Genomic DNA, 27,045 nt, shown 5'->3' with positions numbered 1-27,045 from the left:
TATTATTGTTATTATTATTATTATTGTTATTATTATTATTATTACTTGTATTATTATTATTATTATTATTATTTAGCGTGGCTGGCGGTATAACGAGGTTGGACTATTTTAATAATATAATGTGTCTCCTTAGTTTCACAGAGACAGAGAGGGTTTGCTGGACGTGATTTAAGCTGTAGGGAAACAATGACACCATAATAGGCCTGCTTATATCCATACTCTATTATACTCTATAGAGCCTACAACATGCTTTCATGTGTACTTTACAACTATTCGAAGGCCTAATCAGTAATCGAACAGCATTATATTATCACTATTGGGACAAGGAATACATGTAATAGGCCTTCCATAGATCTACGGTAGATCTAGCGCCCAGTACACACTTTTCATTCAGTATTCAGTCATATTCCCCACAAGTCTCGCCATCTCAAACGATGTAGTAGGCCTACTTACCCGTCTCCGTGGTTTTATGCACCCCGCATAATGTAGCAAAATTTGATAATTTTTTACCTAATTTCTGAATATTTCCTTTATCATACTTTGGTAAAATTAACAAAATCGAATGATTTCACATTTTTGGGCTCATTTTGCATAATTTCATAATTTTTCTTGCATAAAACAACGGGGACAGACTTACTTTACTTTTATTCTTCCTCTTGTACCCTCTAAGGCGTCGGGGGGAGATACAGAGCTTTTGGTCTCTGACAAGCTGGATGCCCTGGCAGGGTGGATGTGTTGTCGGTCTTCGGGGGTATCCTTCGCACCTTCGATTCAGGTCTTCCTTGTAGGCCTACCTTGATATCCTTTTGTTATGGTCTGGTGCCAGACCAATTTTAAGCCAAGTCATTGGACTGAATCAAAATTTGCATAAACACCAAGCAAAGTGCATCCAGGTTTCAGCTTCCCAGATTCTTCTTTCCCCTGCACACGCGGTGCCACACCATAAAACGTAGGCCTACATATTAATCAACTTAGGCCTTCTTGGGTCACGTACATGCAATGCAAAACGCCCTAAGGGTTTTTGTTTTGTTCTGTTTTGCTTTTTTTCTGCTTTCTTGTCTGTTTGTTGATGGGTTTTGTCGATGGCTGTACCGTAAGCCTGCTACGGCCGAAATCCTGTTATAACCGTGACAGATGTAAGTAAAGTAGGGCCCATCGTAGCACCAATTAGACCAAAGTGCACCCAGCTTTCCCCACTCCCTCCCCTGCGTACATAATAATAATTAATTAGTATGGTTTGACACATAATAGAATTCGTAAAATCTGCCTTAGGGCTCTTGTAGGAGCAATTCGCAATGTGTATTATTTTGTTTCATTTGCAGTGTTTGCCTTCTGCTTTCAATCTTAATAATAATAATAACAATAATAATAATAATAATAATAATGATAAGAGCATTGGTATCCCGCCTTTCCCCACAGCATGGGCCCAAGGCGTACATAGGGGATTAAAAACGCATTCATACTAACAGAATACACATTCATCATGTGCGCACTTTTTGACAGCAACATCTTTCAGACAATAAAACATGCTCATACAAAAAGGCAAAGGTACTGTCCATTAATTAAAATATTTCTTAGATGTGTTTTGAGTCCTCTTTTGAAGGTATCAAGTTTTATTTCGCTCCTCAAATCATGAGGGAGAGTGTTCCAAACTGTTGGCCCAGAAAAAGAAAAAACCCTCTCCTCACCACATTTCTTCAGTGACACACGAGGTGTTGAAATTAGTCTGGAGCCACTGGATCTTAGTTCACGTGATGGTGTGTATGGTACAATGAGTTCTTGAATGTATGTGGGAGACGGGTTAGTTTGACCGTTGAAGCATACGTAGGGCTAACTTATAATAATATAGCCTATTCAATTCTCGCTTTCAGTGGGAGCCAACGGAGCTCTTCTTGTCCGCTGGTGCTGGGATTTAATTCGCGCCAGCTGGACCACTGTTATAATTATAAGCCGAGCATACGTCTGTCCGAATGCCTGTTTTAAAAGCGGTTTTAAAAGAACCTTTTCACTACTGATAGGGCCTATATTATATCGTACTAGATCTACCCGTATACATAACACATAGCCTATCTAACTTCTAAGACTACCGGACGTTATCATAAGCCTGCTAGCCTACTGCTACAGCCGAAATCCAGAAGCGCCCGTGACTGTTTTTTAGAATCTAAGTGGAGCCAGATATTTTAGTGTCTCTGGTGGAGCCTTCTGTAACTGTAAGCAGCCAGTAGTCGTCCAGTCAGCATTCAGCCACCCCTCATGATCGTGGGTCGCACGAAAGTCTCACTCTCGAACTCAAGTGATAGGCCAGTAAAAATTGACACGAAAATGGTGTGAACACGTACATGGGGGTTAACTACCAAATTTTTGCATAGATTTGTTCTTTAGGGTCTTTAGTATGACTTAAAAATTCAACCAAAATCTACCATGGGAAACATGTTTAATTTTAACAAAAAATCTCATAAAATGGGCAATTGCAAAAATAAATTGGCATAAAAGTACCAGGGATATTGCTTTGAAGTTTTGACCATATACATGTACGTGTTGGGATTGATATCTTTCTCACGGATACAGCGAAAAATCTAGACGTTTATTTTGATTGCAAACTACATGTATCTATGCACCATCACAATAATATAAACAATCTAAGCAAAGTAATTTATTTAGAACTACCGTACGCGGAGAAGGAGTAAAGACTACTGCAATTCTTTGTTTGGAAACCTTCCCACTGAAACGTTAAATATGTTACAGCGACTCCAGAGCCAAGCTGTTCGAATACCTTTTAAAGAAATCTCTCAAAGATCATGTAATTCCAATGCTAATTCAACTACATTGGCTCCCGGTGAAAGCGTGAATTCAGCACGAAATAATTATTTATTGTTCTTTGTTTTAAGTGCGTCAACAACATAGCGCCATCATATATTTGTGACATGGTCATCGAATATATACCGGTACCACCTCGTCCTTTAAGGTCGGCGACAGGAAGGCTTTAAGACCTGTCCAAAGCAAAAGTCAGAGACTCGGAGGGAGAGCTTTTTTTCACACCATGCCCCCTTCCCTGTGGAGCGCTGTGTCAGCTCATCTACCAAGCATCTGCGTTTGTCGCGGCCGCGATTTTTGGCATTTTTCAAAATAAAAAAACAAAGAAAAAGAAAAAAAAAAACCCCACTGCCGGGGAATAAAAATATAAAAAAAAGAAAGAAGAAAAAAAAAAAGAAAAGAAAAAAGAAAAGAAACAGAACCTCTTTACTTTTAGAAAGAAAGGTTATTTTCACTTCATCTTCACTTTCTCACTTGTACTTGTTGACACTACGTTGATTTGTTATTTTATACTTGAAAAATATAGATCCAAGTACTTTACAAACTATTTCTATTGCTGTTTCTCTTATTTTTTCTTCTTTTTTGTGTTTTAATTTGTTGGTGTGTTAATTTGTTAAAATTGTTATTGTTCTGATGTGTTGTTTTACTTTTACTATTTTTTGTTTTTATACTCAACAACAAAAGTTACGCAAGTCATACAGAGCTACTTAAAGACTCAGGAATTTAGTAACCCATATTCGCTAGAATGTAGGCCATGACCGATTTTTTTGTATTCAGTAATGTTGTGAGCTCATGTCACCAAGCTGAAAACATGCTCGAAAAATAAAATGAGGTCACAATATGGCGGCGAAGAAAAAAAAATGCAAACTGAGTATTTTCTTGAGCATGCCAGTAGGTGAGCAGTTTTTATCCTCTGAAAAGTGATCACCAACCGATGGGTATAAATTGACAGGACGTAACGCTTCCTTCAGTTGAGTGTTCAGTTGACTCATCAAAGCAAACCGGAAAAGGGCTATCGGCAGATTCCTAGCGGGAAAGAGTAATAATATAGATGGATCTATTGCCATGGGTGTGTCTCTCTCAACAATATGTCGACTCCGAAGACGTTTTCAAGTTACTGGACGTAAACGTGATGCTCACAGAGCTGGCCGACCACGAGTGACATCAGTACGCCAAGACCGTGTCCCTCTGCGGAATCACCGGCGAGACAACTTCATGTGTGCTTCCGAATCGGCCTGAAATCTCGTTGGAAACCATGGGAGAGCCATTCCATTTCAGTTTCAGGTCAGACTGTACGTGCGCCGCTGGCTTCGAGAAAGACAACTGCAATGTCGCCGACCTTTGAGACGTACAGTCCTCTCTGCCAGACATCGGCAGCAATGTTTGGCGTGGGCTCACAACTTGTGATTGGACCTTGCAACAGTGGAGAAATGTCCTATTCACTGACGAAAGCCATTTTTGCGTCATTCGAGGAGATGGAAGAATCCGGATATAATGGAGATCCAACCAACGGTTTGCCGACAACAACGTCCTGCGGGTTGATACATGGGGTGGTCCCAGCATAATGATCTGGGGCCCAATCAGCGTAATCCAACACTTGGGACCCGTTGTTTTCCAGAACATTTAACGTGGTTGAGGTTAGTGTTAATGAACACCGCTACATCCAACAGATACTGGCGCCTGTGATCATACCTCATTTCCAGAAACACCCGAACCTTATCCTTCAACAGGACAATGCTCAACCCCATACTGTAAGAGCTACAGCAGCCTTCTTACAGCAGAACAATGTCAGGATGCTGCCATAGCCCCCAATGAGCCCAGACCTCAACCTGACCGAACACTACTGGGACCACACCCAAAGAGAACTTAATCGTTTGCAGCCAAGACCAACAAGAGCACCTCAGCTGCAGCAAACCATCACACGAATTTATGCAAATGTGAACATGGCCATCATTCACAGACTTGTGAGGTCAATGCCAAACAGATGCCAAGCTGCTGTGAACGCAAATGGCGGGCACACACGCTGTCAATTTAAAGTTGACATCACCGGCTTATGGACATACCCTTTAATTTTGGGGTTACATCATTTTTCACAGCAAATTCAACTTGTTTTCTCTCCAACGAGGCTGTTAAGCCTTGCAGAGGAATCCTCTCCAATAGATGAGACAAAAAAATCAATAAAATCACAAATTACTTACCAATGTCCTTATCTTCCTTTATTTTGTATATCACTTGAGTTTCTTTTGTTGTTGAGTTTAATATATATGTAGTTTGTACACTATGTGTAACTACAAATGATATTCTGGATTCTGGACAAGAAATTGTGGTGCCATAGATTACGTTACTTATATCAACAAATTGCTATACGTCGTCACAGAGAGATGATAGTTTGAAAATTAATGGCTACTGTTACGGCAACTTTTGGGCAAAAAATGGCAACAAACGCAGATGCTAGATCTACGGGCTACGGGAGTCTACCACTAAAACTAAATTTAAATCAGCACTTAGAACGTATTTGTTTCAGTCCAGCTTCAAATCTGTAATTTCCAACATTCCAAATACAAATATTATTATGTTGTTTATTCATGCTGTTGTATTCTGTAAGAATTAATTATGACTATGAATTCATCAATGTGTGCGAGGGTGTAAGGGTAAGCTTTGTGGGATTGTCTTTATTCAAGGATGAACTGGAGAGAGAGTTTTAGTTTTAGAAAGAGTTTTATGGCACTTGCAACACAATAAGGTCACACAAGTGGCGAAGATTAGAGGTGTTACAAGTGAGTAACAAACATAAAAAAGAAGGCGAAATCAGGACGATAGAAAGAGCAAACCACACCAGAGCACCCGCCAACCACCCACCTGGAGAGAGAGAGAGAGAGAGAGAGAGAGAGAGAGAGAGAGAGAGAGAGAGAGGATTACTATAGGAGCTGTATTATTGCACAGCGCATTGAGCACTTCTTTGTGGAAATGCGCTATAAATGCAATTTATTATTATTATTATTATTATTATCATTTGGGAGGCAGGCTTCAGCCCTGAGTCTATCATGTGTTTATAAGTACAAATACCATGTAGCCTACCAGGACCCGCAACCAGCTGCATGTGTTTTAGACTTAGTGGGTACATGTAGTTCTATTGTCACTGAATGTTACGTCTTCAAACGCCACCGGGATAACTGCAACAAAAGATGCCCCCCCCCGCCTCTACACACAGAGAAAGAGATGCCACGGATCGACAAAGATGGAGTGTGGAATCTCGACGGCCCAGGGCAGCAGTAGAAAGGAGAAGCAAGAAATGTACCTAAACTTTCGCAACATCAGGCATTACATGCCATCAAAATCAGACGTCCAATGTCTGGAACCTGGAAGACTAAAGGCCTATAGGGGCAGTTGAATCACTTGGAAACAGGGGACTGGTGTGACATGGGCGATTGGTTTACTGAAGGATTGAAACACTTTGCAGTAACCTTTCAAACTCGGCACTTTAACATAAGGTGTATAAAAGGCTGTTCTGCATAAAGGGATCAAAAACTGATTTTAGACAATTTTTCAACTTAGGCGGTTGAATCAGTCAATCACGCGGTTAGCGACATCTATCTATCCATATATATATATATATATATATATATATATATATATATATATATATATATATATATAGAGAGAGAGAGAGAGAGAGAGAGAGAGAGATGTAATAAAAGTCACAAACTATCCAGCAACAATGAAAATCACCACAATGAGGTTTTCATAAAGCATGATTAGGAATATATTATGCGGAGTAATATAGGTTTATCCAATGAACAAGCACATTATTTTCATTCCTTTCAAGTTTGTGCTAATACAGAGTGCACACTGACTGCCATTCAAATCAATTTGATACAGTTCGGATCAGCCCGATTTTCCTCCATGGACAGGGCAAAAACTGTAATTTCGACACAATTAGACCAAATTAAACTGCGACCTTTAAAATAAAATGTTTGTTGTTCAAGGTCGTGAATCAAATTGGTCATATCAGGCTAGAATGTTAGCTTTTTTCCCCTCAATCTAGCATCTACGTTTGTCGTGGCCGCGATTTTTGGCAAATGTTGGCCCACGATTTCTCCATTAAAATAACAAAAAAAAAAAAAACTCTCCAAAAAAACAACCCCTCCCCCTCCCCACCGCTTGGGAATAAAAAGTCAAAAAACAAACCCTTGGGAATAAAAGTCGAGAAACTGCAAAAGAAAACATTAAAATACCCAAAAATAAAGAAACCGAACCTCATTAAGTTAATGAGGTTCGGTTTCTTTATTTTTGGGTTTTTTAATGATTAACTTTACTTTTAGAAAGACAAACTAGAAAGTTTAGTTTCACTTCCTCTCTTTCTCACTTGTTGACACCACGTTGATTTGTTATTTTCAATGAAATTTCATGTGAAGAATAAGAACATTACATACTATAATTTATATGTATTGTTGTTTCCCTTTAATTAGTTCCTCTTTATTGTGTTTTAATTTGCCTTGTTATTGTTCTGATGTGTTCTTTTTTCGGTTTTTGATGCTTTTTTTGTTGGGTTTTTTTTTTAAAGGGTTTTTTTTGGTAAGTGTTTTACGGTGCTCGCAACTGCATAAGGTCATATGAGAGTGCATGACCCGTTAAACTTTTTTAGTAGGTAGGAAATTTTGAATTTTGCCTGGGTGGCGACCGAAACCTACTCTTATCGATTTTAGACCACCAACCAAGGGATCTTTAACGTGCGCAACTTGCACACGGGACCTCCCAGAAGATCAGGGGTGGGGCTGAAAGACAGCAGTAAGAAGGATTCAAGCAGTAGCAGTAGATAGGCTGCAGAAAGAGTCCAGAGGAGGGGGCAAAGGAGATGAGGGGGTGGGGACAGGAAGAGGAGACGAAAGCAGACGACAGAACATTGTTAGAGAGCAGGAAAGGAAGTGAAAGGAGACAATTCTAGAGAAGAAATTTTTTTCGGTCGCTACCCGATTCGAACCCGGGACCTTTGAATGAGAGGTGAACACCTTAACCTGTAGGCCACGAGAGCCCCTGTTTTTTATGTCTATATAGCGTATGTTATTTAATTTTATGTTGTTCCTGCCTTTTAAAAAAATGTGTCATGCTCTACCAAAACTGAATACTGACACTGGCAGGCCCCTTGTGTGTGATTCCATTTACTTGTAATAAGTAATATCCTTTACTTTTTCTTGAATTAAACACGTTTAGGGTTAAAACGGCCAATCTTCGGATAGGTTAACACACGTCTTTATTTATTAATTTTTGTAGTTGTTTATGTGCTGTTCTAATTTTGATTTCATTCTATTTTGAAACCTTCATTTTTCACGTTTTTCATCCTATGTGGCTACAAATGATATTCTGGTTGCATAAAACAGAACACAAGAAATTCTGGTGCTTTAGATGAAGTTACCTATGTCAACATAATGCAATATATATACGTCGCCACAGAGAGTAGAAAGCTTGAAAACTAATGGCAACTTTTTGGGCAACTTTTGGACAAAAATATGACAACAAACGCAGACGCTAGCCCAATGAAAGAAAATCTGACCGACCCTGACCAATTAAAAAGTATAAAGCAACAGAAAAAGTAAACAACATTACTACAGAGACAAAAATTTTATTGGAAATTATACCATTCAGTCACCACTAAAAAAAGCATCCCTCTCTACATTTAAACACAGACATTGCCAGATCATTATCAAATGCCAGAGACAGTGAAACGCAAAAATTCCAGATGAACTACCAGCACAAAACATTAGCCCTGTCTATGAAATAAATCATTATGCAGTGAGCAGACAATCAGTTAAGAGAGATCTGATCAAAGTAAATTCACTTCAAAAGATTAAAAAAAAATAATACAGACTTTAGACTGGACTTTTTCTCTGTTAATCAAATTTGAAGAATGATAACAAGTAATTCTATGTCAGTTTACACTATACTTTATAACAAAAGCCTCCAATGAATTATAAATAGTTCAGGTAAGGTTCATCAATGCATAGAATTCACATTATGAATATTCTTTTGTGCCACATGCTTTTATTCAGCTAATCCTTTGACTTACAACAAATACGACTTAACGGCAATAATTAATGATGAACCAAATTTAGTTGCTATTACTAATTAAAACCAAAATCGAGAATGAGATGTGATCATGCAGCAACTTACTAAACAATGTCTATCAGGATACACAAACTGAAAACATTGTGGTTAATTGTGCAAACAACATTCTTTTCAACAGTAAATTAGTAAAGAATGCAATTGTATTCTTAAAAAAACAAAGTGGATTATAACCTTTACGTTACCATCAATCACAACTCACAACTGGAACATTTTTTTTTTATCCATCATTTTTTACCAAACACAAAAACTGTCCCACTCACACATTCTGTCACTTGCAGTAGTGAACTCTGTTATCTGTAAATGTGATGTGAACACACAAATATATCAGACTAGACATCTAGGTATCATATTCTGATCAATGAATTCTACAACAGGGGTCACCAAACTTTTTTTCAAATTGACAGATAGACAAGTGAGGGCTGGAAATCTATTTTGTTCAAAACAATACAATGAATGCAGTAGAAATAAAAGAGAACCAACTTTTTCATTCATCAAAATACAAATAAATGCTTATAAACAAACAAATAATATTATACCCCATTTTGAAAAGTGACGTATGACGGAGTCTTACGCTGACCAGTCGAAACTTAATACAGTTTCAAATCTCTTTCACACACCTATGCTTAGAATTTCTGTTAAACGTTCATTTGTAAAGTATCAGAAGTATCACCTAAGAAAACATTTAGTACAAATACTCTGGACAGACAAAACTATCCATGACATAAACAAAGGAGTACAATAGTTAACTCTTCCGAGGACAGCTGTTCATGCAACAAAAAATCAACTAAACCTGTACATATCACATAATAAACCATCTCTCTCTCTTTCTCTCTCTCTCTGATAGTCACTCAAAACAAGAGTACGACTGACATTTACATTCTACATGACTAGACACGTAACACTAAAATTCTGTTTTTTTAAATTTTCTATACACACTGGCTAAATGTTGTTTATAAACCAAGCATTACCTCATATACAAAAGAGAAACCAATGAGGGAAGGAATGAATGAATGACACCTACAGTGTGTTCATCATGGTACTGCTTACATATGTTACAATACAGGGTCACTGTAAGATGAAGTAAAACATAGGGAATTTTGAAGTAGATCCTAACCGCATCGTCTGCCTCACCGGAAGTCTTCACTTGAGAACATGCCCTGAAGAGAAAAACAAAAACATGACAATGAGATTATACAAGTACTTTAAGCTTCAATAAGAGTTTTACGGCACTTGCAACACAAAAAGGTAATATAAATCTTGTGGAAGATTAGAGGTGTTACAAGAGAGTAACTAACATAAAAAAGGAAGAAAGATATGAGTGATACATGTTTGATGGGACAGAAGGAGCAAACCACACCAGAGCACCCCACCAACCACCTGCACATACTAGTACAACTCGTTCTACAAAGCACAACTGGAGCTGCTCTCTTTGTTTGATTAGTAAGGGTTTTGCGGCACTTGCAACTGCATAAGGTCATATGAGCGCGAGAAACAATTTAAAAAATTTATTCGCAATAGATCACCGCATGGCCTGATTTTGGTCAGTATTTCTAATTAAAAGGTTAAAATGCTAAAAATTTGATGTAAATAAATTCTTAATTTAAAATAACTTTTTAAATAACATTAAAATTTTTTAACGTTTTACACAACTTTCCGTTAAGGCCAATGGCCTTTATAAAATCAAATACTCTGTTGGGATTAATGACAGAAAACAGATTTTGCAATTTGTTGTATTTAAAATACTTTATTCGGGTATCTCCGAAGCCTGTGTGTTTTAGTAAGAGTCTTACGGCGCTCGCAACGGCATAAAGTCAAATGAGCGCGCGAAAAAAAGTTGGCTCTCTCGCAACAGCACATTGCACAGCCCAGTTCTGGTCAACACCTCCACTAAACTGCTAAAATAATAAAATTTGGTGTAAATAAATTTTTTATTTAAAATAACTTTTTTAAATAACATAAAAATTGTAATACTAATTACAGTGTCAATGGCCTTCATAAAATCCAGCATTCTGTCGGGATCAACGACAGAAAACAGATCTTGCAATTTTTAAATCTAAAATATTTCCTTCGGGTCTCTCCGAAGTCTAGACATTCTGTTAAAATATGTCTAAAGGTAAAATCAGTGGCGCATCCGATACAGAACGGCTTCTCATCTCCCGGAAGGAGGTATTTATTGTTTTAGTAAGAATTTTTACGGCGCTCACAACTGCATTTTATGTGTGAGGGACGTGTGTCCGATGCGTAATCGAGTAAAAATGACTTCGTCGACTCATCTGGGGAGGCCCGAAGGTTTTCGTGGACCCAGTTTGGGCTTAATGTTTTGTAGTTTGTTGTTTTCTTGTTTTTTCCAATGAGTCTCCCACAGACTGGAGGTGTAGTTTTTGACTTTATTTTTAAAGTCAGTCTATGGGAGAGTGTTTGTCGTTGATCCCAATAGAAGGGACAAGGATTCTTTCGCCAGCAGGTCCACTTTCCTCGGATGCCTACATGGCCAGGTAGCCACGTGAACACGATATTTTTCCCGGTTTCAGCCAAAGCGTGTATTACATTTTTGTAACCTAACTATTTTTGGGACCAAGAGTGTGTAGTTTGTAAGTGAGGTGATGCAAGACAGAGAGTCAGATAAGATGAAAGATTTGTTAGGAGAATTTTCTACGGACTCCGGTGCCATGTCAATACCATACTGGGTCCACCAACAGAAGGAAGGTGTTACGTAGGGAAGCATCCTGTCTCCTCTCCTATTCGAAATTAAAATAGATTCCATTGTTAAGACCCTCCAAAATAGCATAGACAGCTCGTTATAACGTTGACAACTTCCTGATACATATGCTGCTGCTTGAAAAATCCTCAACTAAGGTCTATGGAAAAGCAGCTGCACAAATTTGAAAAGTGGGCAAATAATAACGGCTTCAAGTTTTCCTCGTCAAAACGGTTGCAGTGCCTTCAGTGCACTTCTGCCGATCGGGCAGACGTGTACTGCAACCGGATTTGACACTATACGGGGACAGGATTCCCTTCTAGTACCAGGCTCATTTCCTCGCCATAACAATGACAGCACATGCTCTATTTAAATATATGTAATACACACAGACACACACATGAACAAGTGTGTAGCCAATATTTATACATGTATCAAGTAAACAAAATTTCAGTGTGGAACTGGAGTCTTGTGTGACTTACGTATTTCAGTCTGTTCTTACTTGTTAATTGTTATATATTTTCTTATTTATATTTTCCCCTCATCATTTAATAAAAAATATATGAACTGTATAATACAAATGAATCCTGCTTTGAGCCTGTGAAAGGGCCTAGAACCAGAAAATCGACTGCCAAGAACCAATCTTGTTGTCATGATTCATATATTATAAACGTGAAAGACAAAAATTATTGCTCAAACTCAAAGTAGAGCGATAACTTGAATGGCTAATCAGTGTGAGAGGTGTAAGAACTGAGAGAGGTCAAGGTGCAGTGACACTGAAAATCTGCCAATCTTGAACAGAAAGCTAAAAAAAATATAATTATAATTTACTATCACCCATCCAATGAAACGCAAACACTTTATTCTGTCAATAACTCCTGATGACTCTGTCGCGAGCAGAAAGTACCGATAATGCCATGAGAGCATTTCTACACCGAAAGTTAAAAAATTTGGCGAGTTTTGAAGAAAAATCAGTATCTTTTCGCAGGGCTGCAAAATTTTTGACATTTTTGCTCCTGAACAAGACCCCAATAATGACCTCCCCAAGTCGGATATATAGATAAATATGACCGTTGAAGACGATTGCAATGTTCCGCATAACATTGCTGTTGATTTTGACGACAGTGGAATTGGCAGGGGATCACCACTAAAGCTGCCTGAGGCTAGATCTACGGCTGGGTCCAAAGATACTTTGACTGAAGTGAAGTCGGGGATCACACACATGACTTAACTCATTGAGTTGGCCCTACAAACCAGTGTTTTAACCTTTTCCCCTTTTGTTCAGACTGTGCATTCATATATAAATAACATTTTCAAACTTCAGTAAAATCTAACAACAATTAAAGACACAGTAAACAAAACAATGAACCAACCTAGTTTTTTCTAGTATCTCACTTTTAATTCAGGATTCTAGGGAGTAGACCTGGGTCGCGAGCGCGAGAACGGAACTGAATCGCCACTCTTGGCTGCGGAATGCAATTCACAATTCACCTCAGCGGAACGCGGAACAGTATAGCCAAACGATTCCCGATTCACTCTCCTGTCGCTGTCACCACCTTTTGGCTTGTTTAACCAACTGCTGAGTCGAGTCATGAGCGCAAGAACGGAACGGAACACTTAGTACGGCTCCCCTTATTTGACAAAAGATGGTATAGTCCAACCCCCCTATTAAAACAAAATGAACGACCAATAGGCAGAAGTAATTTTATGGAGCCATTGTTTTAGCAAATCATGGGGTTGAAACCGGGGGGGGGGGGTGTGTGAATTTATGGGGGTCACTGATTGAGGTCAGTTGATAGAGCAGCGCAACAAAGGGTGTGGGGCGGAGAGGATGGTGGAACAAGAGTGGGACTCGCGCTCGCCTAGTGGCGTAGTTATGATACTGTTCCGTTGACATGACACTGTACCGTTTCAGTCAGTGTTCCACCACATTTCCACGAGCGCTCGCGTACTCGCGATTCTTTGAAGGTTAAGTAAAACCCATGAAAGCAAAATCACCGCATGTGAAATGAAACGTCTCCGCTAAACCCGTAACATCACAAGACGAGACAGGCAGAGAAATGAAGAAGTAATAGCAGCTATCGGCACCGAGTCCTGCCTGAGTTACATAGAAAGACAGAGGATAAAATGGTTTGGCCACCTGTTACGCATGTCACCTGACCAGCCAGCCTTGAGAGCCTACAACACCAAGCACTCAGGCTATAAAGGAAGAGGAAGGCCACGCAAAAGGTGGATCGAGGATGTCAAGGAAACCCTAAGAAAATATAACATAACTGAAAGAGCTGCGGAGCTGGCCTACTATAGAAAACTGCATCTCCCCTTGACGCTTAACAGCAACAGAGGATGAAAAAGTAAAGGTAAAGTAAAAGCACTGACAAATTTCTGTGTGGTAACGAAAACGAAAGTAGATCTTGATTTTCTGGTGGAGCCTCGGTGTCACAAACAATTCCGCTAGCCGCCTTTCCGCGTGAAACTTACTTTAAGACCGGGAAAAGCCGAATGAATATCAAAATCGCGACCAGCAAAAATGAGCTTAAAGACTATATCGGAATTGGTTTCCAAATATTCGAGATCTTCTATGTATTTTCTTGGGTCTCAGCTATTTTTTTCAAATTCCCGGGGCCTGGCAGTCACCTTGCTCCCAGCAACTCTTTCTGATTGGCCAGCTATCGCGGTAGAGGAGTTTAGCGGAGGAAATGGCGGTAGCGGAAATCCGCGGAATATTGAGACCCATGAAAGGTCTCCAGGTGGACCAGTTGATCCAGAGTGGATCGGGTTTTCCTGAATCCGCACTGGAGACTGGTCAGCGAGCCTGTCATCTCCAGAAACCACATGAGTCACCAGTGAATTATTTTCTCTATAAGTTCGTATAGACAGCTCGTTCGTGTTATTGGTCTGTAATTGGATGTGTGTGTGTGGTCTTTGTTAAGTTAGGGTATTGGAATGACAGTGGCGAGACGCCAAGACCCCGGAAAGAAGTGCGACCACCACATGACGTTGTATGTCTAGTAGGAGTGTAAGTGTTTCTGTGGGTAAGTGTCTAATGATCTTGCTGTGGATGTCATCCAGACCTGAGGCTGTATTGCCCAGGTCTGAGATGCATGAGATTAGTTCGTCGTAAGTGAAATCTGCGTTGTCAGTTCCTGTGTTGTTTGAGTGGAAGTTTAGGCATCATTGTCCTTTTGTTAGTTTTGATAGGTAGTTCCACGATACTGATAGACCTACTACTCAAAGATCGTTGTACTACTTTGACAAAAGATGGGACTTGGTAATCGCTGAGTACCATGGCTACGACTCTATTCGCTGAAGTCTTGCTGGCTTCATCACTCTGTACACAGGTTAATTTACGACTGTTCACCAATAAATGTTTACTATCTTCACAGCACATTTACTATCATTTACCACCAGTGAGCCAAATATACGACTTTACGACCTTGCTGGACACTCTGCCCCTGACTCAAGCTCTCCGGCTGGTGGCAGAGAGATGTCCCTTTCTTCTCGCGACACCAAAAAAAGGGTATTATGAGCGGCGGACAAAAGTAAAAGTAAACCTTTAAAGCCTAGAAACGAACATGTAGAGGAAAGGAGCAAAAACATCAAAATTTCTCTGAAGCACTGTATTGGCTCACAATGTTTCAAACTTTGGGAGTACTTCCATCTGATGTTGCACATAATTTTCAAGTGAAGTTTCTTAAAACCCAAAAAAACAATGTTTGGACCCTAACTGGACGCCAAAAACCTGTGTGTGGCCTTAAGCATACCTTTGCTCTCCTCAGAATGGAGTCCTTGGAAGGGTCATAGGGTGCATCTTTGCTCGGAATCTCCAGCACCGCGGGAATAGGAAGGTCATGGGCGTCGATGACGTGGCGGATCATCTCAGCTACCTGAAGTAGAAAATCAAGCCTTGTTGATTCATTTATTTAAGTTTGAGTAAGAGAAGGGTTTATTTTGGCAAGCGTGTAGTGCCCTGCGAGACACAACAGGTCATTTAGAAAGTAAAGCATAATTTAGTTTAGTTTTAGTTTTATGGCGCTTGCAACACAAATAAAGGTCATATAAGTGCCAAAGATTAGAGATGTTACAAGAGAGTAACGTACACAAAAAAAGGTGGAGAGACAAGCAAGATAGATGTTTGATAGGGAAGCAGGAGAAAAAACCACACTAGAGCACCTGCTAATCACCCATAATTACACTACAGACGGTTTTGTTTTTGCAAGTGTGTAAAGCTCCTCAAGAAACAGAACAGGTTAGGTAGCTTAGGAAAACATAATGTAGCTTATTCTAATACAAGTTTAATGGCGTTTGCAACACAAACAGAGGTCATAAGTGACCAAGATTAGAGGTGTTACTGGAGAGTAACGTAAAAAGAAAAGGAGAAGGAAAGATATGACATGGGGGATAGATATATGCAGAGAAGAAGAAGAATAACACACCTACCAGCCACCCACAGGGAGAATTTAATGTCTTGATCATTGATTAGAGACAGGCAGTAAAAAAAACTTTTCTAGGAGGAAAAGAAACTGACTTAATATGGGTTCCCCCCATGAAAATCAGCATGTCCACTTCATCAATAGCCAATAAGCCAAAGCACTAAGCTGAGATTAACACTTTGCTGTCACATCTCGTCGATTGGCCAGAATGCCAAACCTCCACCCCTGTAACAAAACACCGATTGGTGATGTATACCACCCAGTTTTCTTGGATTCCACCCAAAATGCTTGTGATGGGCAAGGGTGTTTAACTATATATGAGCCATGTGATGGCAAAGTATTAGAGGAAGAACATTAGAAAAAAGAAAACATATTGTATTATTCTGCTTAAAAACAAAAACTGGACCCGTTGCTGCAGTACAAAAAGTAAAAAAAACCCTCACATTTTGATTGATGAGAACGATTCCGATGTCTTCACGTCTGAGAAAACTCCTGAATGTTTCTTCAATCTCTCCAATGCTGGAGTCTGAGGAATCAATGGAAAAAAAAATAACAATGCATTAATAAAGCTAAAAGCAAAGTAATATGAAAAACTGGGCAACACAGCATTTTAATTCAAAAGATAATTATTTCATCAGCTGTCCGTAAAGTGATGTACAAGCAGTTTCTGTTACACCACCATTACATTAGTACAGCGGAATCCTGTTATAACGAAAGGAAGGGGACCAAAGCAAAATGTCTGTTATAGCAGGATTCAAGGGAAACTGTAAAGTATGCCTATCTATGAGTTTGATGTTCTGTTTATTTCCCTTTGCTATCTGCCCTGATGATGATTTTGTTCCAACATGACCCCTAGGTCTTACTTGATAAAAAATCAAATCAGGTTTCTTTCTCCAACGCTAGATCTAGCTATGTTGACTGACAGCTCGGCGTTGGCGATCAGAAAGAAAGGGCTCTAGGCTAACTCGCCCGCTGTGTTTTCCCCCACCCCACCACACCCTCCCTACTCAGTTACTCCGGCCTTCATTGTTGACGCACATGGGCTCTCCTATTCTTTGTTTTGCAAGATCAGAAACAAGTTTCTCAACTGGAGAGGTTTTGCATTATGTATAATTGGCCTGTGCGCTGTGCACAGCAGCTGCAATATCCCGCTATAATTGACTCGCATGTTTGTCTGATAGCGTGAAAGCAGTATTTTATTTACACCTGGTAAAGAGGAAAAAACCTGCGGTTTTAGAATAGTGCCTTTATAACAGACTTCTCGTTTTTTCCGGACTCGTTATGAGTGGACTCCACTGTACAGGGAAACCCTGTTACGCCACCCACTTTGGGACGGGCATGAAGTTGGCGGTACAACGGGGCTGGCAGTACAATAGAATAGCACCGATTGCCATCTTGAAAAGTCGTAGACTGGGGGAGACCAGAGTCTGCACAAGTTGTGGCCAGTCTTGACTCATCTAGATTTGCCTTGGGCGTTTGCCATGGGCACGTGAAAAACCTGAAACAACCAATTACCACGTAGGCCCCCTAGGCCTACCATGTACAGCTCCAGCTTTTAAAAATTTATTGGAGCAACCTCTCTGCAAATCTGACGGTCCAGCAGGCACATTTCAGTTTAACCATTTTGCTCTGAGGCAATAGTCCAACAGTATGTCCCGAAATACTATGTTAAAAAAATGTTTTGACAAAACAAATGGGGGAAAAAGGCAACTGTTTTTGGAAAAGAATATTGCTTCCAAAGGGCCCTTTACAGTTGACTATCGGGTTTTCATTCGATACCCATCTATTTCGTCAAATAAAAAAAACAACCCAGCTCCACTAGTACATAAGGTTGAGATCACTTCACGGGACGAATTTTAAAGTATTTTCAAAGTTTCCTTCCAATTGTCCAAGTTTCAACTCCATCCCACCCTCATTCACACACACACATATTATTTTTGGGTTAACTTCGACCATTCAAACACTCAAAGAAAGAAAATCAACTTTAATTTCACTTTACGGTCTCGTTTTCCGTCAACATTCTTCCTCGACCTCAGAAATATGTGCATACAAAGGCAGTCTCGCATGTTTGGCAACTGATACGCTGTGCAACGCCGGTCTAGGTGCAAATCAACTCCGCCCAACGCTGCTCTAGGTTCTAAATGGTAAAACAGACTCCACTGTACTGTAATATAACTAAGGTGAAATGTTTGCGTGGATGAGTCCAATCAACTTACCTCAATGGCTACAAGGCCCATAAAATAAAAACAGAATTTTGACTACAGGAACTCACTTTTATCCACAACCATGTAGTTTGACTGTTTGGTTTTGTTCAGCTCCCCAACGCCACCAAGAACGAAGCCAACACACGTGTCCTGAGGGGAAAGAAAGAGAGTTCTGATCAAATGCAGAATCGACCGTCGTTTTCAGTTTGTATGTTATTTTTGGGTTTCGTTGACACAGTTGAAATCAGTCTATCATGTTTATGTTTTTATTCCGAGCGGAAAGCATGAGTGGTACGATGTTAAGACGGAAAAAGCATTTTAAAATATGAAATTCAACACAAATCGGGCTATCCGTGCCAGGATCATATTCCTAGACATCTCTACCATCTAGTTTATGTGTTTAGAAAAGCCAACTATGTTCCACGAAGTAGAAATATTACTTTTTCTGAAGTAGGGTAACAACCACTTTCGGGAGATCGTCATTCTGCCATTGCGGCTGTTCCATCGCCCATTGCCACCCCCTCTGACTTGACCCAACCAGCAGACGATTATATGATGGTTCAGCAAAAGAAACATTCGATAGATCAGGACATTTATGGCGTCAATTTATTTAAGTGTTATCATAATTTTCTTTTATGATACTTATGAATATCGTGTTTTGAAAAATAAGACTAATCGGCCACCACTTGCCGTGTGAATAGATTGTTATTGTTTGGTGGGAATCACGCGACCTACATTTCCACCACCTCATAGTGAATTAATTGCGATCTATACAAATGTATCGCTTCGTGGTGGTATTTTTGCTGTCTTTTCAACTAAGAACACCTTATTTATTCTAAACGCATCGAAATCTTAGCATCTCTGGTAGACAAAGTGAAAGAATAAAGCCGTGAAGAGTTGAACTGGGAGTTCTATTTATAGTAACATGTCATCACACACTACTAAACACTCGGAAGGGGGTTACCGGGTGTTAGTGTTACCGATGGAAATGTTCGTAGATCTATTGTTTGGCATTTAATTTGGTAACAAAAAAGGCTAGATCTACCTTCTTGATTGGTGAATATTCAATTATTGAATCAACCAGCCTTTTTACGTATTAGACTTGGTTAGACTTAGATGTCACCTGATAATTGGAGAACCCCCCTCCCCCCCCACTCTTTCTTCAATCCACTAACTGGACACACGATGGTACATTGTATTTTTCCCCTGCCACTGGTTTCTTTCTCAGCAAAAATGATAATTAAATCTAGAACTAGACCTGTATTATACAAGATGAACCACGGTAGAACAGTATTTGATTTAATTCCAATTTTTAAACCCCGTGAGCAGAAATCTTAATTTTCACTTGTTATGATGCTTTTTGCCCGAGGATGTACCAGAATTCCCCTAATTTTCTTCCAAGAGGCGTTTTTTGCACCGAAGCCCACTTCAGAGGACTCCAGAAAAGTTACTTGTGGTCTGAGAGGTCACAAAAAAATCAGCTAAGTCCCTGCATGCATTTGTAATGATTGTGTGCTTTTCAGTAATGATTGTGCTTTTCACTAATGAGGAGGCAGGAAGAGGTTGAAATAGGGTTCTGAGCTCTTAATGACAAAATTTGGCTTTTTTCCCTTCAAATTTTGAAGGCCTACATCTTGGAAACCAGTCATTCTAACATACTTTGATTTGGAGATACCAATATTTGTGTTGACAGCTCTGGGAAAAACAAAGTTTTCATTGATTTGATCATGTACTTTGTATTTTAGAACACCTCAAACATGGGTGAACGTCGCAGTTGAAAAGGTATCGTTCAAAAAGAAAACTTTGAAATACCATATCTCGATTGTTTATTGATGGATTTTTATAATTCTTTTTTTAATGTTCTTGTTTTATAGAGTAGATTTGAACCCCTAAGGTTTAAACATCAATATTGTTCAAAAAAAATTTCGCTTGTGGTACCTATAAACAGTGGACCACGCTGTAGCAGATTCTTTCAGACAATCGACGATATCTCAGTAATTTATCGTAGTGTTAGAAAGAAACTTGGCTACCCGATGTGTTTTTGGGTGGAGAAATCATTTCTGCCGTCAGATTTATTAACCATGTCGTAGAATGTTATAATTCAAAATTTTGGTGTAAATATTACGATATTGCGATAAAGGGGTGTCGGGATGAGTCCATTCTATTTTTGCATCTTATCACAACATGAGACCTTTAAGAATATATGTTGGCATCGTGACTAAATAAATGGCAAAGCTTTCTTTGATGACTTTAGACCATGCCAACCATAAAATTTAATTTAATTCAATCTAGCATGCCGTTCAATAAAAAACCCTTTTCCCCGTTGAGACGCGAACACTCCGAGGCTAGACAAGCTCGCCTTGGAATATCCCCATTGCGATGTTACAGGGGAACGGAGAGAAAAACAACCGGAGGCGCGCGCCTGCCACTGCCATATTTCAAGTGACCAATGAACGGGCTCGTAATAGTCATGTGGGGATTTATAGGGCATGCCCCCCCTGACCTAAAAAGAATCTGGGTTTTTTTTGTGGGAGGGGGCTTGCCCTCCAGCATTTCACAACATAATGTTTTGGAATTAGAATTGATATTTACTTAATATTTACTCTAAAATGAACTGACGTGACCCCTTGGTGGGTTTATGACGTATGGCGAGCAAAGAGTTGTTAACCTTGAAGACCTATCACAGTGCATAGTGGCATGAGGCGTGCCATTTTCACGAATTATCCTATCATGAGTCTCAAGATCTACGCTTATCCAGCTGCCCCTCCCCTTCACCTGTCGAAAATTTATAGCTTGCCATCTCTGACCGAGTCCCCCCCCCCCCAACCACACCAATTAAAATTCAGTCTGTCTCGCAAATTCTGGAGTAGAGACAACTGCTGCAATGGTCGGGGAAGAGTTCACGATTCGATGTGATCCCGCCTGGAGCGAACGTATAGGCCCTACCTACCCAGCGAGTGATGTAAGTTTAGGGTGAGAGCTCAGGTGTGAGTGCGATACGTGGGGAAAACAAACGTGTCGGTCAGTTCACACCTCGGTGTGATCCCGTCTGGGGCAAACATTGCATCGCTTCATCAAGTTTTACAACGTGTATGTGATCACATTCACGATAGTGGCTGATCTTTGACGCGACGGACAGTTTATTGATCTCAACTTTTCCCCCTTGGTTGATCGGCTGTGCCCGCCCGAGTTTTTGTTCAGCAAATTATAATCTGAAATGCAGGATCTTAGCTGAATGTAGACCTTTTTAAGAGTGAATCAGAGCGGGATCTTAGGGTGACTTTTATATAGTAAAAATTTTGTTTTCTTAAAACAGCGGGATCTTAAGCGAACCGGGATCGTAAGCGGTGGGATCTTAGGCGGAGACTACTGTACATATAATTTACTATCACCTACCCAATGAAACGGGAACCCTTTAGTTACAAACACACGGCTCACAAGGTTTGAGTATGACAGATCCCGATTCCATACAAGGCCTGCACCAACGCGCGCATTGCAGAGAGCTTGAGATCTAGATAGTAGTAATCAAAATTCTGAAAAGTAAAATCTGCTTCCAAGTTTAGTTTTTGTCATCCGGTGTTGCCTTCACCCCCCCCCCCTTCCCCCCCGTGCGTCTTTAAAAAAAAATCAATAATCCCCCGTCAACCGCAGTAGTTACGACACTGCCATCCGCGAAACGTCAGGACCAGACTTTGACCACTGCGAGACCAGTACGGAAACGATGGCCGATCTGTATAATTATTGCAGAGAGGTCATCATTGAAAGTCTCTACTGCGGTGAGGAAGTGCGGCAGATTGGTGGGGCCAACTACAGCGTCGAGGTCGACGAAGCCAAATTTGGAAAGCGAAAATATAATCGTGGGAGGGTGGTCGACGGCCAGTGGGTGTTCGGCGGCATTTGTCGAGAGACCAAGGAGTGCTTCCTTGTCCCTGTACAAGACCGCACCCAGGATACCCTCATCAGTCTGATCAAGAAGCACGTCGCTCCAGGTACCATAATCTACAGCGATTGTTTCAAGAGCTACGAGTGCCTGGAGCGAGAGGGTTTCCGACACCTGACCGCCAACCACACGGAGAATTTTGTTGACCCGCACACCGGCGCCCACACCAACACCATCGAATCTACCTGGTGGGCAGTGAAGAGGAGTTTGCGGTCATCTCACACCCAGAAGCAGCACTTCGCTGCCCACCTGGCGGAATATATTTGGCACCGGCAGAACGCAGACGCCAAATGCAAGTTTGTACGATTCCTGAAGGAGATCACCAAGGTTTACCCAGGACTGGATGCATGAAAAGGTAGGTGATTTATATCTAATTCTAATGCTATCGCTACCCTACCCCTACCTAAATGTGAGAAAATAGGGGCCTTATTGCCCCCCCCCCCCCATGGGATTCCAAATCAACCTAGTTTTGAGAAAAGAAAGCCCCCCTATAACCCCCCCCCCTTCCCCATGGGATTCTGTTATGTAAATAGGGGGGCAAGTCCCCTATAACCCCCCCCTCCCCATGGGATTCTGTATTAGAAATAGGGGAGAAAATAGGGGGGCAAGCCCCCCTACATCCCCCCCTTCCCCATGGGATTCTGTTATAATGTAAATAGGGGGGCAAGCCCCCCCTATAACCCCCCCCCCCATGGGATTTTATATTGTGAATGGTTTCGTATTACCCCTAACCCTAATTCTAACCTTAGCCATATCCCTAGCCCTTGCCCTAACACTAACACTAACTAACCTTAATCCTACCCCTACCCTTAACTCAGAATTCTCTATTCTACCTGTTTCATAGTGGTCGCTCGTTATTTATTGGAGGATTAATCAAAGTGAAAATTTGGCTGGAAACCGACGAAAACCTGGCAAACCAGCGCTCCCGAAGAGCGGAAGTTGATAAAGTATGCGGGGTCAACAATGGCTGCGCCCTGAGTAAATTCTACTAATTCCCGACTCAGATCTTCAAACGAAGTGATTATTCGGACTCGAGTCCGAATATGAAAAAATGTTATTCGGACTCTGATTCTTGTCCAGCATGACATCACTTCCGACTTCCTGTGACTCGTGAATCCGGCTTCCTGTCCTGCCTCACTCGTGACTCGCCTCAGGCTGGGTAGAGACCGGGATCACTTCGGGCAAAAAGGCGTTTTGTGCAGGAGCCGAGTTTTAATCTTATGATGAATTTGAGGCCGGCCTGAAAAGTAATAGCGCTTCTAATAAATGTTTATTTATCAAGAGGTCATCAGAAACAATTAATTAAAGATGGCTCGTTAGCATGTGTCGGGGTCGGATGGGCGGCCTGCACACGTGTGGCTGTGTGCGTGTCAGGGAGGGTGGTGGGGGGCACTATTGGTCCGGGCTTTGAACGTCGCATAAGCGTCGGTCTTTTCCCCCCTGGCAACTTATCATTATTACAATAATAAGCTAGTTTTGACGTAGATCTACGTAATGAATACGTAATGAATTGTGCGCTGGTCTATGGAATCAAAAGTTGCCGTATGCTCGGCTCTACACAGCAACACAACTTTTTCTTGGTAAACAATCGATATGACACAGGCTTGTGTATTTGAACGAATCGGTCTTTTTTTTTTTCGAAGTGACTATTTCTCCGAACGTTCGGAGAAATAGTGCCGATCTTTATTTCTCCGAACGGTTTTCGGCTTCCGGTCTCGTGATTTTTTGCCTATTTATTGCGAGAGTTCGGCGCCAACTTTCATTCTGCCTCTGGTCTGGGAAGGAACACGTACCGCATGGCAAGCCCGCCTACAGACAACCTTCAGTAACACCCACCACACACCCACCACCATCATGCACATGTACACACACTAACTAAACATAACTAGTGGGCAACTTTTGAACGTATGACGAGCTGAACTGTGGATGGAGAGACAGTGTGAGTGAAAGAGCGGGTGAAAGGAAGAATGTGCGAGTGTATCCACAGACGACAGCAACTAAAAGACGACGACACTGACCACCCCTGGCCTGGTCCACAGCTCACGAACAAAAGGAATGCAGCTCAGGCGGTGTTTTGCCTATATTATTGTCCATGGTTCGCAGGGAACAAGTGAGATTTTCTTTGTGTGTGCCTGGAGGGATGGGGTGGGGTATGAAAGTCATGCGGACGGGGATGAGCCGCGGGAGAGAACACGGGAATTGAATGAAAGAGTGAAACTGAAAGAGACGAATGACTCATGAGTCCTGGAGTGAATGGATCCTGTGTTTCTATTTTTGTATACTTTGAACTGTTACTGAATAAAGGCTGAAATAAAGCCCGAAAAACAAACAAACACACACACACACTCCTCACTCTCCACTTACTACCACACACAGACACACTCAAACACTCACACATACATACACACACACACACACACACACACACACACACACAGGAGCAAATTTTTGGGTCTATATCTATTTAAATTTTCAACAGCTAGTCTAGATGAGATTTTTAGATGAGTGTAAAAACGTGAAAAAGAAAGGTTTCATAACAGAAAGAAATCAAAATTAGAACAGCCCATAAACAACAACAAACAATAACAAATAAGGGCGTGTGTCCACCTGTCCGAAGAAGATTGGCAGTTTTAACCCTAAATGTGCGTAATTTAAAAAAAAGTACAGGATATTACATGTAAATTATGGAATCACACACATTAAGGGGCTTGCCAGTGTCAGTACATTGGTCGCAGCAGTGACAAACGCAGATGCCAGTTCTATGTGTCGTTATCAATAACCCTCCGTAGATCTAGATCTAGACAGCACACGAGTGAACACAACACATTACGTTTAAAAGCAGCACCTTTCATAGGCAACACGTCATATCTATAGCGAAAAACTGTTTGGAATTGTAGCATTTCTTTATATAAATATTTACGGCGGACATTTTTTGGACCGATTGAACCATACTGTATACGAACAATCTTTGGTAGGCCCATACTATAATTATAGATCTATATAATATCCGAAATTTGGGGGAAAGGATGATATTTCAGAGTGTTCGGAGAAATAGTGCCCAGCTTTATTTTCCTGAACGTTCGGAGAAATAGTGCCCAGCTTTATTTTCCCGAACGTTCGGAGAAATAGTGCCCAGCTTTATTTTCCCGAACGTTCGGAGAAATAGTGCCGGCCTTTTTTTTTACACAGCTCATAATATGCCAGGTGGTCTGCTAATCTTCAATTTTACCTTTTTCTACAACAATGAAAGTGGGAAACGTGGGGGGGCATATCAATGAGGCGGCGGGCATTGGAGCGGCAGATAAGGTGTGGGGAAAACTTAAAAAAGGCGGAAAATTGGAAGCACTGAACGTTAGATCTATAGAACGAAGACACTTCCTTTTTTCCGGACCCGAGTCCGAATAACATTTTTTCATATTCGAACTCGAGTCCGAATAAGAATTTTTTTTATTCGGACTCGAGTCCGAATATGAAAAAATGTTATTCGGACTCGGGTCCGAATAACGACGGCCATCTTCAAATGGTTGAACAGGGCCTAAAACTCAAACTGCGCAAACGACCGTAATTTTTTCCTGTCCAGGTAGATCTAGTATAACAGTGGCTTTCGGTCTCCCATAAGTATTGTGGTGCTCAACAAGTTAAATCTTGAATAAATAGTGGTCGCTCGTTACGGAAGTCCTCCCTGAAATAGCCATGTAGCATCTTTGAAGACGATCAAATTAGCTTACTTTTGTCTATAACGTAAGGAATTTTTCTTGGCTTTGATCAATTTGATCATCCACACCGATAGAAAGTATTCCGAAATGAGGAAAAAACAGGTCTTGGGTGAGAATAGCCTACGCTGGCAAGTCTCACGCGGGGTGACATGTAGATCGTATTTTTATTCTCACCCCGGGTGAGAATAGCCACTTCCATACTAGATCTACTACTAGATTTTTCTTCTTCTTCTTGTGTTCCTCCTCCTGCTACCGCCCGGTTGCCATTTAGCCTACCGTGTACGTAGACACTGAGGCCAGCGGAGGTGCCCGGTTACCGTGTACGTAGACACTCCGTTCCCTGAATTGTGGAAGCTTTCTCAGTTTCTTGATATAAATTTGCGATAGATCTAGGCTACTTAGGCTCTAGGCTCTAGGATTTGACTCCTTTTTTTATTGACGTTGTCTTATTCCGATCATTATTGGGTATATATCTAATCTAGATCTAGAATCTAGATCAGACTCTATAGTCTAGATATAGAATCTAGATCTAGATCTGGCAGCGCAGCAGAGGGCGGAGTGAAACTCAGAACTCAACAAATGTCAACATGGGCATTGCAGAGCAGAGGGCGGAGGAGTGAAACTCAGAACTCAACAAATGACAAATGTCAACATGGGCATTGCAGAGTTCAACTGGGTTTCTCTCTCATATTGAAAGCAAGTAGACAAATTTCTGTATCATACCTCGTCGCCAATAACGGCAATTAGTTTTCCTCTTGCTGCCGATATAGCCATTTTTGCTTGATATATTTGTTGTAGGCTCAGGTAGGCTACACAAGTGACTACTTCTCAGGACCCACTCACAGGACTCAGGTCTCAGACTCAGTCATATGATTTTATCACAACATGTGTCAGGTCTTATCGCGTTTGCACGTCATTTTGTCAATAATGGTATGATGATGGATGAGCTCCATAGTGTAAGCTTTTCAGGTGCATAAGGTTTTTAATTTATCATCAAAAGATATAAGGCAATAAACTTTTACTGTTATAGTTTATATAGAAATTGTTGTAACTGTTACTAGATCTACTAATTTACAGAAAAGCAGAATAAAAACAGCCTTCTTGGCATTCTAAGGACAAG

General features: G+C 40.7%; 1 protein-coding gene across 1 annotated transcript; it reads right to left on the bottom strand.

Moving 5' to 3' along the window:
• Positions 1–8,418: 8,418 nt before the first annotated feature.
• On the bottom strand, positions 8,419–26,810 carry LOC101858546 (V-type proton ATPase subunit F). The gene is made up of 5 exons (XM_005093964.3): positions 26,649–26,810; positions 18,338–18,419; positions 16,509–16,591; positions 15,397–15,519; positions 8,419–10,094 (listed from the first exon to the last, which is right to left on the bottom strand). The coding sequence occupies exons 1-5, from the start codon at positions 26,697–26,699 to the stop codon at positions 10,065–10,067; spliced, it is 369 nt and encodes a 122-aa protein (XP_005094021.1). The 5' UTR covers positions 26,700–26,810; the 3' UTR covers positions 8,419–10,064.
• Positions 26,811–27,045: the final 235 nt, after the last annotated feature.

The sequence above is a fragment of the Aplysia californica genome, unplaced genomic scaffold (genome assembly GCF_000002075.1).
Source record: "Aplysia californica isolate F4 #8 unplaced genomic scaffold, AplCal3.0 scaffold00073, whole genome shotgun sequence".
In the NCBI taxonomy this organism is placed as follows: domain Eukaryota; kingdom Metazoa; phylum Mollusca; class Gastropoda; order Aplysiida; family Aplysiidae; genus Aplysia; species Aplysia californica.
The sequence above is the reverse complement of the archived record's forward strand: the minus strand, read 5'-3'. Positions and strand labels throughout refer to the sequence as shown.

Coding starts and splice junctions, on each gene's coding strand:
- LOC101858546 (XM_005093964.3), bottom strand. CDS start 26,699: ATGGCTATATCGGCAGCAAGAGGAAAACTAATTGCCGTTATTGGCGAC. Junction 18,420..26,648: donor TTGCCGTTATTGGCGACGAG/GTATGATACAGA, acceptor CTTTCCCCTCAG/GACACGTGTGTTGGCTTCGT. Junction 15,520..16,508: donor TCGTTCTCATCAATCAAAAT/GTGAGGGTTTTT, acceptor TTTCTACTTCAG/GTAGCTGAGATGATCCGCCA.